Raw genomic sequence first — 14,786 nt, 5'->3', positions numbered from 1 at the left:
TGGCCCAGGAAGGCGGTGGAGGATGGCCCAAGTGCTTGGGCCCCTTCACCCTCATGGGAGACCAGGAGTAAGCACCTGGCTCCTGGCTTCGGATTGGTGTAGCACCAGCTGTAGTGGCCATTTGGGGGGGGTGAACCAACTGAAAGAAGACCTTCCTCTCTGTCTCTCTCACTAACTCTATCTGTCAAAAACAAACAAACAAAAACAAAACAAAACAAAACCTCAGATAAATTCTAATGATGACCCAGTCTGAACATCTCTCATTAGTTTCCTGACTAGACAACCAAAACTATATGCACTACCTTCCTACCTGCTAAGATTCTTATTCATATATGATATATATGTACAACTTTCACAAACAGTAGAGGGACGACATGGAAACAATGGTTTTGAATATAATAATTGCTTTAACAACAGTGCCTGAATCTTCTCCCTTTCTCCAAATTATCTAGAAGACTTGGAAGGAAGAAAAGTATAGCTAAAGTCATGAGACTAATCAGAAAATACATTAAATCAATAATGAAGATAAGATATTAATTTCTTTAAACTTCTCCATGCCAAATTATGCCCAAGTTATTTTCTATAATGAAAGAATCAGACACAGGTAGAAGATTACTTTTAGGAAGCATTCTTTCTCATTCTCAAGTGGAAATGTTCACTTCAACAACACTATAAAAAAGATTTTAGTTATGGAAAGACTTCTTTTTTCCCTGAAGATAATTTCATCTTTAGTTCATCAGAAACTCAGAGTAAGTTAAAATAAAGGCCTGGGACTGGGCATTTTAGCTTAGTGGTTAAGACTTCTGCATCCTTCATCGGAATCTGATGCCTGGGTTAGATTCCTGGTTCTGGTTCCTGACTCTGGCTTCATTTTAAGGTAGACCCTGGGAGCCAGTAGGTGATGGCTGAAGTAACTGAATTCTTGTCACCCACCCTGGAGACCTGGATTGTGTTCCCAGTTCTCAGCTCCCAGCTTCCACCCTGGCCTGGTTCTGGCTGATGCAAGCATTAGAGGAATAAACCAAGGGATGGGAGCTCTCTCTTGTTCTCTCTCTCTCTTCCTCAAATCAATAAAATAGCATAAAGTAACTTGGAACCTGAAAATATTCCCAATGAGATATTTCCCATTGCCTGTGGAATCCCTCCACTCTATAAACATGGGAAATATATGCTCAGGCTCTGAGTTGAGACACCAACCTTCCAGAAAGACAGTGACTTCCACCCAAACAACTGGTCCTCCTTTCCCTCTTGTCAACACCACGTGCTGAGAGGGGCTGTGTTTGGTCTCATAATCATGCCTTGCTGACGGGCTCACATCACTGCAAACGTTTTCACTTACTCTTGGGCAACGGTTAAATCCTTGCCAAAGACCAGTCAGTAAGTAAGAAAGTGTTGTTAGTGAGAGGCTGGGGAAGCAGGAGTGTGACTGTCAGCTCACAGTCTGTGGCGATGACAGCAGAGAAATCGAGGAGCTGAAACCATTTTCAAGGTCACTTTGTGGGAAGAGCAAAAGACCTCTGGTTTAAAAAGGAAGCTGGACCCTGAGGCATGGAAGCCCTGGATGCTGCTGTCTGAGCGCTGAAAACCCACCGTGTGCTCCCTGATTCGAAGATGGGGAGAGTCTGCTCTGCTCCCCAAGTGGGAATAAGTCAATGACTCTGAGCCTTAGCTGTGGTGTCAAATGAGCTGATAAGATACAAATGCCGGCTGACGCCTTGGCTCACTAGGCTAATCCTCCGCCTGCGGCACCGGCATACTGGGTTCTAGTCCCGGTCGGGGTGCCAGATTCTGTCCCTGTTGCTCCTCTTCCAGACCAGCTCTCTGCTGTGGCCCGGGAGTGCAGTGGAGGATGGCCCAAGTGCTTGGGCCCTGCACCCCATGGAAGACCAGGAGAAGCACCTGGCTCCTGGCTTCGGATCAGCGCAGTGTGCTGGCCGCAGCAGCCATTGGGAGGTGAACCAAGGGAAAAAAGAAGACCTTTCTCTGTCTCTCTCTCACTGTCCATTCTGCCTGTCAAAAAAAAAAAAAAAAAAAAGATACAAATGCCAAAACGTGTACCAAATTTATTCAATTGCCTTTAAAAAAAAATACTGAAATAAGCCACTGTCCATCTTTGTCCATCTTTTGTTTCTCCTTACCCTTTGCTCTCTCATTTTCAAACTTGGGTTGCTAAATAATCTAGGTTTGAAGTTGTTAGCGACATAAACTTTCAATAAAAAGAGATGACAGTTGGCCCACTGTATCCACAGGTTCTTCATCCACAGAATCAACCTTCTGTGGATAAAAATGTTTGAAAAAAAATTGCATCTATACTGAACATGCATAGATTCTATTTCTTGTAGTTATTCTCAAAACAATACAGGATAACATATACAAAGAACTTACATTGCAATCGGTATTATAAGTAATATAGAGTTGATATAAAGTATATGGGAGGGGGCTGGCATTGTGCTGTGGTGGGTAAAGCCATCACCTACAACACCAGCATCCCACACGGGAGCTAGTTCATGTCCCAGCTGCTCCATTTCCCATCCAGCTCCTTGCTAATGGGCTGGGAAAAGCAGAGCAAGATGGTTCAAGTGTTTGGGCCACTGCCACCCACATCAGAGACCTGGAAGAAGTTTGTTGGTTCCTGGTTTTGGCCTGGCCCAGCCCTAGGAGTTGCTGTCATCTGGGGAGTGAACCAGCAGATGAAAGATTCTCTGTCTCTGCCTCTCTCTGTATAACTCTGACTTTCAAATAAAATAATATAAATCTTCAACAACAAAAATAAAAATAAAGGATTGTGTAGGTTCTATGCAAATACCACAACATTTTATAAGAAACAAAATCCATAAAAAAACCATGGATTTTGATATCCTCGTGGGGCCCTGGAGCCAACATCCCAAGGACATCAATGGATGACTGTACATGTATTCATGACTAAAAATTTTTGAGTACAATATAGTAAAGCAATGATTAACCATTTTAAAAGGAACACAAGTCATTTGAGAATAACAATAGTATGTCCATGCTTGAACTGAGATAATCTCTGTTCTCTCTGCTCAAAACAGAAAAAAAATGGTTTTAATCTATGAGATGCCAATTTCTAGTCCTGGGCCCACTACTCATAAGACTTGCCAAGTGAATTTGCTGCAGTTTCTTCTGTAAATTTTTACCTGTTGTGTTCTTTCTTTCTTGCTCCTTTTAAAATTTTTTGTAGCTAAAGAGGAATCTCACTAGACCATCATTAAGGAGCTTAGTTGGGTCAGGGTTGAACTCTGTAGTGTGGGGCCAATAGCAGCTGGGCCTTTTGCTTTCCCCGTGGTCACCATACACAAACAAGAGAGCACTACAGGAGCTCCAGTAGGTACCAGGAAGGGCCTAACTGGTAAAACATAAAAGAGTGGAGAAGAGGCAGTCAGATACCAGGAAACTCATCACAGAGGTTGAAGCACACATCTGGCATCCACCATAAAAAGAGCTCACTTGGGCAAAGCAGACTTGCAAACTCAATCAACACCAAGGCTCTACACACAATTGATTTGCACTGCAGACTACCTTCTTAGTGGTGACAACTCAGCTGCATTTGAATTCCCTCTGATCTAACATCAGGTAAGGATGCTCAGCCCCAGGATCAGGAAACAGTGATGCTGATAACCAGCTACCCCAACCTTAGGGGCAATGCTGGGTAGACGACTGGGACTCTGTTAGATTATGATGGGGAACTGAGAGAAGAGACGAAAAGCTGCAGTGACTGCTGGGCCTAGTGAAGTTAGAACTTGGTTTGGATGCTCAGGGTGTTGATTGCTGAAATCATTGTAATTCCTGGCTGTGGGAACAGTTAGCTCTTCTATCGTCTCTTAAATCAAACACTTCCTATCATTTCCACATGAGAGTGAGGGATAGTTTCCAGAGGCTCCATTGCTCAAGGGATTTTTCTTAGGGACAGGTCTTTTTATTTTCAGAGGGTGCTTTAACATCAACCAGCCATGTTTGATTAAGTATACCATTTTTTAAAAAGTAGACTCACTAGGACACCAAATGAAACCAAAGGTCTTGGTGTGAGTCCACTGATAGAAAGAGAATGCCCAAATCGTACCAAGTTGTTGATTTAGAGTTGTAGACGTCCCACTTCCTTTGTCTGTGTCACAAGCCACTCATTCCCCTTCTTAATGAAAACAAGAGGGAGTGATTATACCTCCTGGGGCTGTGCCATTTATGCCGTCTGAAAGGCAGTTAAATGAGTGGCACATTATCTCACACATCTGGAGTTTACCAAATTAGCCAATTACGCTGGAGCTCATAAAATGAGGCCTTAAATGTCATTTAACTAGAAAATATTATAATCACCAAGTGGTCTGATTGTAAGATGATACGTGGGGCAGCATCAGTGGTTACAAAAAGCAAATCGTGAAACAAAACACAGTTCAGATGCCCCCCCAAATGCAACCACATATTTTCTACAGCAATACTTGCTGAAGAATACCATATTTCTGAAGGCACCAGCAATCAACATGTTTCTCATTTGAAGCAAGTTTAATCTGACCTAGCTGTTTCCTAGTTATTTGCCTTAGGCAAACCAATGCACAGGAATTTTTCTCCTAAGAGAGCTGAAGAACATAGGAGATCAGAATATATTGACTAGAAACCTTGAACTCACCAGAGTCATGGAATGAACTACATGGGATAGGGCAGCAATCGGATTAAAAATCTTGAGTTGCCAGGGGCTTGTGGTGCTGCCTCAGAATTGCTAAGATTTGGTTGACTGCACATAAACTGGTCTCTCCGAGCTCTCATACTTTACTTGGAGGAAAAGACAAAAGCTGCTTTCAATTCCTATGTGATTTAAGGGAAGGAATACCAAAGATTATAGAATGGCTTTTAAAAATTAGGAAGCTATAGCCATTCTTTCCATCTTGTCTTCCTTCCCAACAATAAAAAACAGAATTCGGTCTTCAGTGAAAGGTGACACTGTACAATGGAAAAACCATGGTTATGACACTAATATCTGTGTGTCTTTGGGCAAGTTATTTGAGCTCTCTGATCTTTAGTTACCCAATACAGTACATGGACAGAATGATACTGCGCTGAGCTGAGAATCGTGTGTGAAAAATCCTTAGCAAAGTATATGGGACACTGAAGAAAACGAACACTGGTTTTGTGTCTGTCTTTATCTATCTTACCAGAATACCTTTTCTATTCAATTCTCTTTTTTCCTCCTTATTCCAGGAAGAACTGCCACTAGAGAATTTTCAAAGGAGGAAGAATAGGAGTAGGTGTGGGGAGACTGTCCTGGTTTTACATTAACATAATTTATAGTCCTCTCACCCACCTATGAACATCTCAATTACTCCCTTTAAAGGAATGACAGGCACAAAAGCAACTAGAAAAATGTGTCATAAGAAGCAAAGGGAAGGAGACATGAGGCACCAACACTTGGTAAGTGGAGATACCAACCAAGACACAGTCTAGCAGGTAAGTTTACAAAATTAACCACATTGGCACAGAACCAACTAGAATACACCTTCATGTCCTCGGGACTCACTTTATTATAACAGATGGCCTGATTTGTTGTGTCAATGAGATGATGGTGATGATGGAGGTACTCTCAACAATGGCGCTGACAGATTCCTTGTCTGCCATCAATCCCTATGAGTTCTCCTTTCTACATCAGAGAAATGTAAGTAACTGACTATGAGGATTTCATCTAATAGAAAGCCTTACTCAGAATTTAGATTTTTTTTTTTTCAATTAATCTCACTTCTGTTAGGCTGGGCTGAAAAGTCCATGTCTCTAATAAAAGTACCAGTATCTATGTTTTTAAGAAGGAAAAGAATCTTAGAAACAGTAGGGATATTTGTTCCCTGTGGTTGTGCTGTCATCTGTGGGAAGCATGTGAATTTTGGACAGAGGGGGGCCACTTGACTTTCTCACAATGGGGAGATGGGAGCCCTGTGCAGATTCTATATAGATTAGCAGATTTAAATGTTTTTAAACAACAGAAAAAGATCCATTTTTAAAACCTTTATCTTGGAGGAGACAAGAAAGCTCGGGAAAGATGCATTCACCAAGTCATACTAGAAGTCACATGGACCCGTGTTATCTTCCCTGCAGGCCATAGATCCATCTGTTCTCTATGCATCTGAGTAAGAAAAATATCTTTAAACACAGTTTACTTTAAAAACTAAGTAAGGAAATCAAAAGGAACTACTTTTCATATGGAAAAAAATTCAATGTAAAATGTGTTAAAAAGCTTTCGTTTCTCTGTTTTCTGTTTGTTTAAGGCTAGAAAATGCTTTTGTACTGTATCAAAAATAATGGGTAGCTTCTTTTATGTTTTTACAAACATTCCCATCTCTGGGATGAGGGCTCCCTGACTTTTGGCTAACAACATGTCCAGATCTAAAGGCACTGCAGAAAGAACGTCAATTTGCTCTAGAAGCAATTACACATAGAGTATGGGAAAAAGCTGATTTTACTAAGCAAGGACCACACATACTGTGTGTTTGTTATATTATTTGATATCAAAGCAGAAACATCAGATTCATTCTAAAACACACATGAAATGAAGAGCCCGCCTAAGGAACTCCCACATTTAATTCAGAAATATCAGTTACAGCTTACAGAACTTGGCAATACTGACATACTGTCTTACTGGAAAAGGGCACTTTCATTGATTATGTAACACAGAATTTCTCTAACTTTATATACTCCTATGTTTTGGGTAAAATGAAGACAAATTTTACCCCTTCTTCCCATAAATGCAAGCACATTGTCAATGTGTGGCGCTTAGGAATCACATCCGCAGTCACAGCAAGAATTTGCTTATTTCTTGCCAATAGATGATCTTAAAATATTTAGTCAGACATCAAAACTATTATCTCAACTTTAGAGAGGACAGTCTTTAGCAAGACCTATCATTCCTGCTTTGTTTTCCATAATTATGTTATTAGTGTGATGGCTTCTATTTATTTCTTTTTTGTATATCCATGGTTTCTCTTAGTGCCAAACACAGGTATGAGAATACAGAGCTAAATCAGCCATGAGCTTAGAGAAATGTGTGTGTGTGCGTGTGTGTGTGTGTGTGTGTGTGTGTGAGAAGAAAAAGAAATGGAGCAGGTTAGAGGGGAAGAGAGACAAGGAAGGTTGGAGAATTCAGCTGTGGTGGAGCAAAGATTGCAAGGAAAGGTTAAACTTGAAATCACCCTTGACAGGGCCTAGGTTCTTGGATGGATTAGGTAGTTGAGTCAGGAACAGGGAAGAACATGCACAAGCCATGACAGTGTGAGAGATCAAAGGATTGCAATCTGTTTACTGTTCCTGGAGCACAATTGTATATTAAGATTGAGCCTGGAGACGGGCAGGCTCTACCACGAAGAGCTCTGCGTAACATGACAAGGAGTTTGAACTTTATGCTATGGGGTAAATTATTCATGTTCCCCAGATACTCCAGAGATAAAATAATTAAAACAAATGATGCAGCATAGAGAAAAATCAATGAAACAGTACAGGAAATGGAGAAATGTCTGTTAAAAGATAGAAAATCTAGATGATATATGTGTAGACATTTAATATGTGAAAAAGCATATCCAATTCATAACTATAAAGGGCTTTTTGACAAGTGGTGTTTGGACAACTGATGAATCATTTCAAAATAAAATTTACTTAATATATACCACACTACACATTAACAAAAAATAAGTCTCAGTTAAATTAAAGACTTAAATGTTGAAAAAATTAGAAGAAAATGTTACAATTTTGGAGTTAGAGATGTCTTTTTTTTTTAAATGTGACATCAAGTTTAGCTATCATAAAGAAAAAGATAAATACAACCTCAAAGCCCATCTTCCAGAAAGTATGTAACCATGACAGTTAGCATGATTTTATGCCCTGAGTATTTGAGAATTTCTGTTTCTCCACACCATCTTGAAACACTGGATCTTATCAATCAAGATTTGGTTTATTGTCATCCATGTACATTTCCTGTTTACAATCTCACAGATGAAAAATAACACTGTCTTAACTGAGTTCTTTGTTACTAGAATTGAGTAGACTTTTATAAGGTGTCATTTCTTTCATGATTGCCTATTTGTGTCCTTTAGCTAATTTTTCTTAGGATCTTTTTTGTTGATATTTAGGAGATTAGCATACTGTAAATATTGATCTTTTGACTACTTCATAGATCATGAGTTTTTTACCCAGCTTATACCTTTCAGAGGTTTGTGAAGATGGGCTTTGAGGTTGTATTACATCTGTAACATAAAAGCAAATATAATCTGATACCATCAGTCCACAGCTATCAACTTATTTTAAAGACATAAATGCTATTTATTATAAATACTAAAATATGTATACACAAATATGCAAAATAGTATGAGAATCTTTATTGCACTGTTGTTTATTGTCATGAAAATCTGGAAACCAACTTAAAGGACCATCAAAGGGATTAATGTAATAAATTGCAACATTTGTATAAATTAGTATGCTATTATTGAAAAGAATATATCGGTATGGATAGATAGCCATCATATATGTTTACTGGAAAAGATGATTAGCAGAATAATAGTCACAGTATCATCTTGCAAATGAGGTAGTAAAATAAGGGCTCAGAGTATGGGCTTTGTGACTATACAGACATGATTTGGGACACAGGTCTACCATTTATCAGATGAGTGAAAATTACTAACTTGTTTGAGTCTTGATTTCTTTATCCAATTGGAATGGATCATAACAGAACCCACTCTAGTGAGTGGTAAGGAGAATTCTTATTACAAAATAGAGACTAAATACATACCAGTTATTATTATTGTTACATTTTTGAAAAATTAGTTTCAACCAATGCTCTTACAAAAGTAACTTCCAAAAGCAAATATAATATTACTTAAAAAATATACTATGTACAGACTTCAACTAAATCCACACATGTATCTCATATAAATAGCATATTCTATTTGGTCATCTAATAGATACAATAACGAGTTTGATGCATCAATTTTTGACACATATCTGTTTTGATTGCACAAACCACTGTGCAAACAAGGAATGCAGTTGAGCATTGCAATTAACTACCAAATAGAGAAATGTGAAGTTCAGATAGCTCTAGTTACAAGAACTTTTAAAAAGCCTTGTTGGTATAAATTAGAAATTGTTCTTGAGTCATTCAACTGATCATTAATATCCTTCTGTGGTGGTTGCCATTACATATCAGTTCAGTTTCCAAATATTTTATCAGGATAAGCAACAAGCAGGAAAGCATCCTATCAAGTATTCTTCACTAATCAGACTATAAAAATAGGGGCCAGCATTGTGGTGCAGTGGATTAAGCCACTGCCTACAAGACCAGCACTCTCTATGAGTGCAGGTTAGAGTCCTACCTGCTTCAATTCTGATCCAGCTCCCTGCTAATGTGCCTGGAGAAGAAGCAGCAGATGATAGCCCGAGTGCCTGGACCCCTACTATCCACATGGGAAATCCAGATGGAGTTGCAGGCTTCTGGCTTCAGTCTAGCCCAGCGTCAGACATTGTGGCCATTTGGGGAGTAAACCAGCAGATAGAAGAAGATTGTTCTCTGTCTCTCCCTCTCTATAACTCTGCACTTATTCAAATAAATAAATCTTAAATAAAAGTCTAGAAAAATAAACTACTCAAAATGAGAAACCATATCATATAGAAATAATTAAAACATTTATATCAATACAAAGTCTATATAAGGATGTTACATACCCTTCTGTTCGGAAAATCATTCGAAAGCTATCTCCCAAGCTTTTGTAACTGTTTGGATCAGTTGTGCATCTCTGAATCTGGAACCTAGAAACAAAATTAAACGAATAAAAATCCAAGTTAAAGAGTTTACCAAATGGCTTTTCTCATTTTTCAAAGTCCTAGAAAGTCAGCTTTTTCAGATTACTCTAAAATATTCTGGTCTTTGCTATAGATTTTATTGATTCATTTGCCTTATACAATCCTTGCCTTATTTTTATAGTTTTAAAAAGTATATTTCTTTATACTTTAATAGAAATGACAGAATACGACTTTTTTCATCTGTTTCTTAGTGAGGCAGCTGCACCCTGAGGCATTTGTGCATTTCTTCTGTGAAAAGCATACACAGATGTCATGTATTGTTTCAATGCATAACACAGAAATCTGAAGATGTGTATGAAACAAATAAGTAGTTCTACTTATCTTAATTGGTGTTCCTTGAGGTAATTCAACATAAAGGTTAAAAATACAAAGAGCTAATATGACCTACATTTGATCCCAATTGTGAATTTGGAATTAATCCTGGCACATAGGAGCCTGCCCTTGGAGCAAGAGTTGGGTTTGTAGTTTGTTGTATTAGATACCACTTCATATATATCACCACTTCATGATGGGCAGGGTCAGCCATTACAGGTACTTCAGACTACATGGATATCTGCAGAAGCAGAACACTATATATAGTTGGTCCAACTAAAATATATCCTATTTTTTAAAGCTGAATTCTTTTTTTTTCTTTTTGGGAATGATCATGCATCTCAAAACTCCAGCCTACTGATGTGGAATTTTCAAGTATGAGAGTCTTAACTTTTGAATTTGTATTGGTGCTGGGGTGTGCTTCTAAAGAATTTTTTTTTAAAAAAAGATTTATTTGAAAGACAGAGTTACAGAAAGAGGTAGACAGTGTGAGAGAGGTCTTCCTCCCACTGGTTCACATCCCAAATATCCGCAACAGCCAGAGCTGAGCCCATCCAAAGCCACGAGCCAGGAGCTTCCTCTGGGTCTCCCACATGGGTGCTGGGGCCCAAGAACTTGGGCCGTCTTCTGCTGCTTTCCCAGGTGCATTAGCAGAAGCTGGATTGGAAGTGGAGCAGCTGGGACTCAACTCAGTGCACCACAGCGCCAGTCCCTCTAAAGAAATTGGTGACAAGGAGTCTCATTTCTTCCACCATTCTCTGGTTTCTTTAGTCTGCTTAGTCCTTATGTTTTACCTCCTTATCTAAATTCTGACTTAAGGCCCTCTCTGTTCTGTGCTTCTGTCATAATTTTACATTTTTTAAAAAATTTATTTATTTGAAAAGCAGAGTTAGAGAGAGAGGAAGAGTCAGAGAGAGAGAGAGAGAGAGCGCAAGCGAGCACGAGCAAGCTGTCTTCCATCCACTGGTTCAATCCCCCAGATGGCCACAACAGTCTGGGTTGGGGCAGGTCAGATTGAAGCCAGGAGCCTATAACTCCATCCAGGGTAGCAGGGACCCAAGTATGTGGGCCTTCTTTGGTTGGTCATACACTAAAAGCTGACATGTCGTGGGGAAGAGTGAATACACACATGTTGCTTTGGCTGAAGTCGTCAGGCATATGACCAGAGTGAGTGTACAATACAAGGCTAAAATTGCACACAAATTTGTAAAGTGGAGAGAGTTGCTAACTGTGTTTATGCGCGACAGTAGCTGTTCGGAGGTGCGAGAGTTCCACTTTCCAGCAAAGTTCTAGGCACATACGAATCTTAGATGAAGATTTATTGTCTGACTGGGAGGATCAGAATGAGAGTGTAGCAGAGAGAACAATGATGAAGGCAGTGCAGTGGTGTGGGTGAGAGATAAGGATGTCAAAGCAGGAAGAAATGCAATAGACATGTCATGAAAAGAGTGAGTTGTTGGGTCTTTTTTCTCTTTAAAATTTTTTTTAATAATACACTACATACATACTTCTCTAATCTTCAACCCAGCAAGGAATACTCTGCAACTCTATACCTATGATTGTCGAAGTTCAAAATATCATAAAGGGGTAGGTGTTGTGCACAACAGGTTAAGTTACCACTTGGAATACGTGCATCCCAACTCAGAATGCCTGATTCAAGTTTTCCGTTGTTTCATGCTTCTGATCCAGCTTCTTGCTAATGTGCCTGGGAGGCAGCAGATGATGGCCCAAGTATTTAGATTCCTGCCACCCATGTGGGAGATCTGGATGGAGTGAGTCCTGGGCTCCTGACTTCAACCTGGCCTCACCCTGGTTGGCACAGGCATTTGCAGAGTGAATCAGAAGGAAGACTTCTCTCTATTCTCTCTCAGTGTTAGTCTCTCTCACTCTGCCTTTCAAATAAATAAACACATCTTTAAAAAATGTCATAAATAAATAATTATCTTTATAATGATTTTTTGAGCTAAACATCTATCTATAGTGGCAAAACCAGTTTTAGGTTACTTTCTGGATGAGAATTATATATCAAATTTAAATTGTAGGGAGCCTATCAGAAGAACATGTACTAGTACAGCCAACTTATTTAAACTGTTTTCGATCCATCTGATGTATGTACAGTTAGTACAATTAGTGTCCTGGAAGAGTCAGCAAGAGGTTCTGTCTAACACAGGAACACTATTGGACAGTCAGGTAGATGTACCATGTTTGGGTAATTCTTGGCTGCAGCATGTAGATGAGATAACTTGGTAATTTGGATTATACTGATACAATAAATTAATACATCATGTTAAATAACACATTGAGAGAACTATATGTAGATGTATACAACAGCTAACTTAGGAGCACACAAAGTAATTTCCCAAACTTTGGTTCTAGTGCAAATAAGAATTGCCATCTTTGCCATTGTATAGTTATAACCTGTATTCACTGCTGAGTATGAAACACTTCTATCTGGTTGGGAAATCCAAGATTCTCTGATTGCGCTTTCAAGAAAATTATTTAAAATGCTTTCTTATATTATAAAGTATTACATGAACATAGATGTTTCTCATAATATCTTTAATAATCTTTCATTAAGTTCATTTCCCTCACTAAATTCCTTTCTAGATGCTTTTTCTCCCAAATTGCCAAATATTTTCTTAATGTTTGCCATATGATAAAAGAGATGCTGTAGGTTTTATAAAAACCCAGGGCATTATCTGTTCTCAAGGAGCACAAGAAAGAAATAGAAAAAGAAACCAATTAATAATGTAAGGGCATATATCCAAAATGTTGAGTAGCACTGGCAGTGGGTTGTCCAGGTGTTTGCTGGGGGAGTAATTACTGCTTTCTGTGGAGGGTCAGCAAGGGCTTCAGGAAGAAGGGATTTGAGCTAGTCCTCGTGGGATTCAGAGGTAAAAGGAACAAGCCAGGAGGAAGCATTCCAGCAGGGAAATGATAGGAAGAAAGGCCAGGGAGGGAAATCTGTCCTTCTAATGAGGGACGTGAAGGCAAAGGCCCTCACCGCTGCAGCCGGGCCTGGTTTCCTTTGAGAGGAGGTCAAGCACTCTGCTTTCTGTACACACAGAGCTGCTCAGGGTAGGTGGAGACGAAGTCAGTTGGAGGAGGGTATGCAGGAGATGAAGTCAAAGCACAATAGACAATGTGACCGTTCTCTGCTCTTCAGCCATCTGAGCCCTACAGCCATCTCTCTATGGCCACCTCACAGCGCCCTGACTCTAGTCCTCGTTGGAACTGTAAGAATCAGCAGTTGGATTAATGCCAGTGCATCCCGGTACCTAGAACATCGATCTTGGAACCGGCATTGTGGTGCAGTGGGGTTAAGTTCTGGTGGGTGCTAGTTCTAGCCACAGCTGCTCTGCTTCCCATCTAGCTCCCTGCTAATGTGCCTGTGAAGGAAGCAGAGAATGACCCAAGTACTTGGGCCCCTGCCTCACACATGGAGACCTAGATGGAGTTCCAGCCCACTGGCTTTGGTCTGGTCCAGCCTCAGCCATTACAGTCATTTGGGGAGTGAACCAGTGAAGAAAAACCTCTCTATCCTTCCATCTCTCCTTCCCTCCTTTTCTCCCTCCCACCTCCAGCTCTACTTTCCAAATAAATCTTTTTTTTAAAGATTTTATTTATTTATTTATTTGAGAGGTAGAGTTATAGACAGTGAGAGAGAGACAGAGAGAAAGGTCTTCCATCCGTTCATTCACTCCCCAAATGGCTGCTATGGCTGGAGCTGTGCCGATCCGAAGCCAGGAGCCAGGTGCCTCTTCCCAGTCTCCCAAGCGGGTGCAGGGGCCCAAGGACCTGAGCCATCTTCTACTGCTTTCCCAGGCCACAGAAGAGAGCTGGACCAGAAGAGGAGCAGCCGGGACTAGAATTGGTGCCCATATGGGATGCTGGTGCCGCAGTCAGAGGATTAACCTACTGTGCCACAGCGCCAGCCCCAATAAATGTCTTTAAAAGAAAAAAAAAATCAATCCTAACCTCTCTTTTACTGCCTGGGTTAGAGACTTAAGTTTTTTTCTATGATGTCTGAATGTTCAGGTAATACCCAGATAGGTATCCAGTCAGCTTATGTAAACCTGAACACAGAATACAGGTATTTCTAAGTAAATAGTTATCTAATCAGGTCATTGGACTTCTAGGGACTTTTACTCACTAGTTGTAATTTCTTTTTTTTCCCCCAAAACCAAATAGATATCATTTCCAATCCCTGCTTCATTCAGTTAATATGAACACTTTGAGCACTACTTATATTAGGTACTCCACTGTTTGTATGGTTACAAAGAAATAAGACATAGTCCTTAATTTTAGAAGTTTATAGTCAGGTAAAGGAGCTTTGCAAATAGAAATGTTGCCATACACCTGAGGAAGAACACTTAGGAACAGTGTTTCAGAGAATCAGATGCCAGCCAATGAGTTTTACTGGCACTGAATAAATACTAGTGCCCCTCTTATTGGGGATGATCTCTTATCATCTTTCTGTACTGTGGCTGACAGAGAACACAGTAGAGACTGGAAGGAAAAGGTAAAATGCAGAAAGAAGAGCTTTGGGCTAAATAGCTATGATTTGACTTCACCCATCCACTTTAGAACTGGCAGCAAGGACAGTCATTGGCATCCTTGAGGAGCCGTGT

General features: G+C 39.9%; 1 protein-coding gene across 2 annotated transcripts in view; it reads right to left on the bottom strand.

Annotated features, from left to right (window-relative positions):
- The window catches only part of SLC25A21 (solute carrier family 25 member 21), a 536,203-nt gene that overhangs the window by 139,030 nt on the left and 382,387 nt on the right, over positions 1 to 14,786 (bottom strand). For both annotated transcript variants that reach the window (XM_062205252.1, XM_062205253.1), the window contains exon 3: positions 9,706 to 9,789. In XM_062205252.1, coding sequence (XP_062061236.1) covers positions 9,706 to 9,789 — 84 coding nt within the window. The remainder of the gene's footprint in view (positions 1 to 9,705; positions 9,790 to 14,786) is intronic.

The sequence above is a fragment of the Lepus europaeus genome, chromosome 11, assembly GCF_033115175.1.
Source record: "Lepus europaeus isolate LE1 chromosome 11, mLepTim1.pri, whole genome shotgun sequence".
NCBI lineage: Eukaryota > Metazoa > Chordata > Mammalia > Lagomorpha > Leporidae > Lepus > Lepus europaeus.
This window is presented reverse-complemented; position numbering and strand designations above follow the sequence as displayed.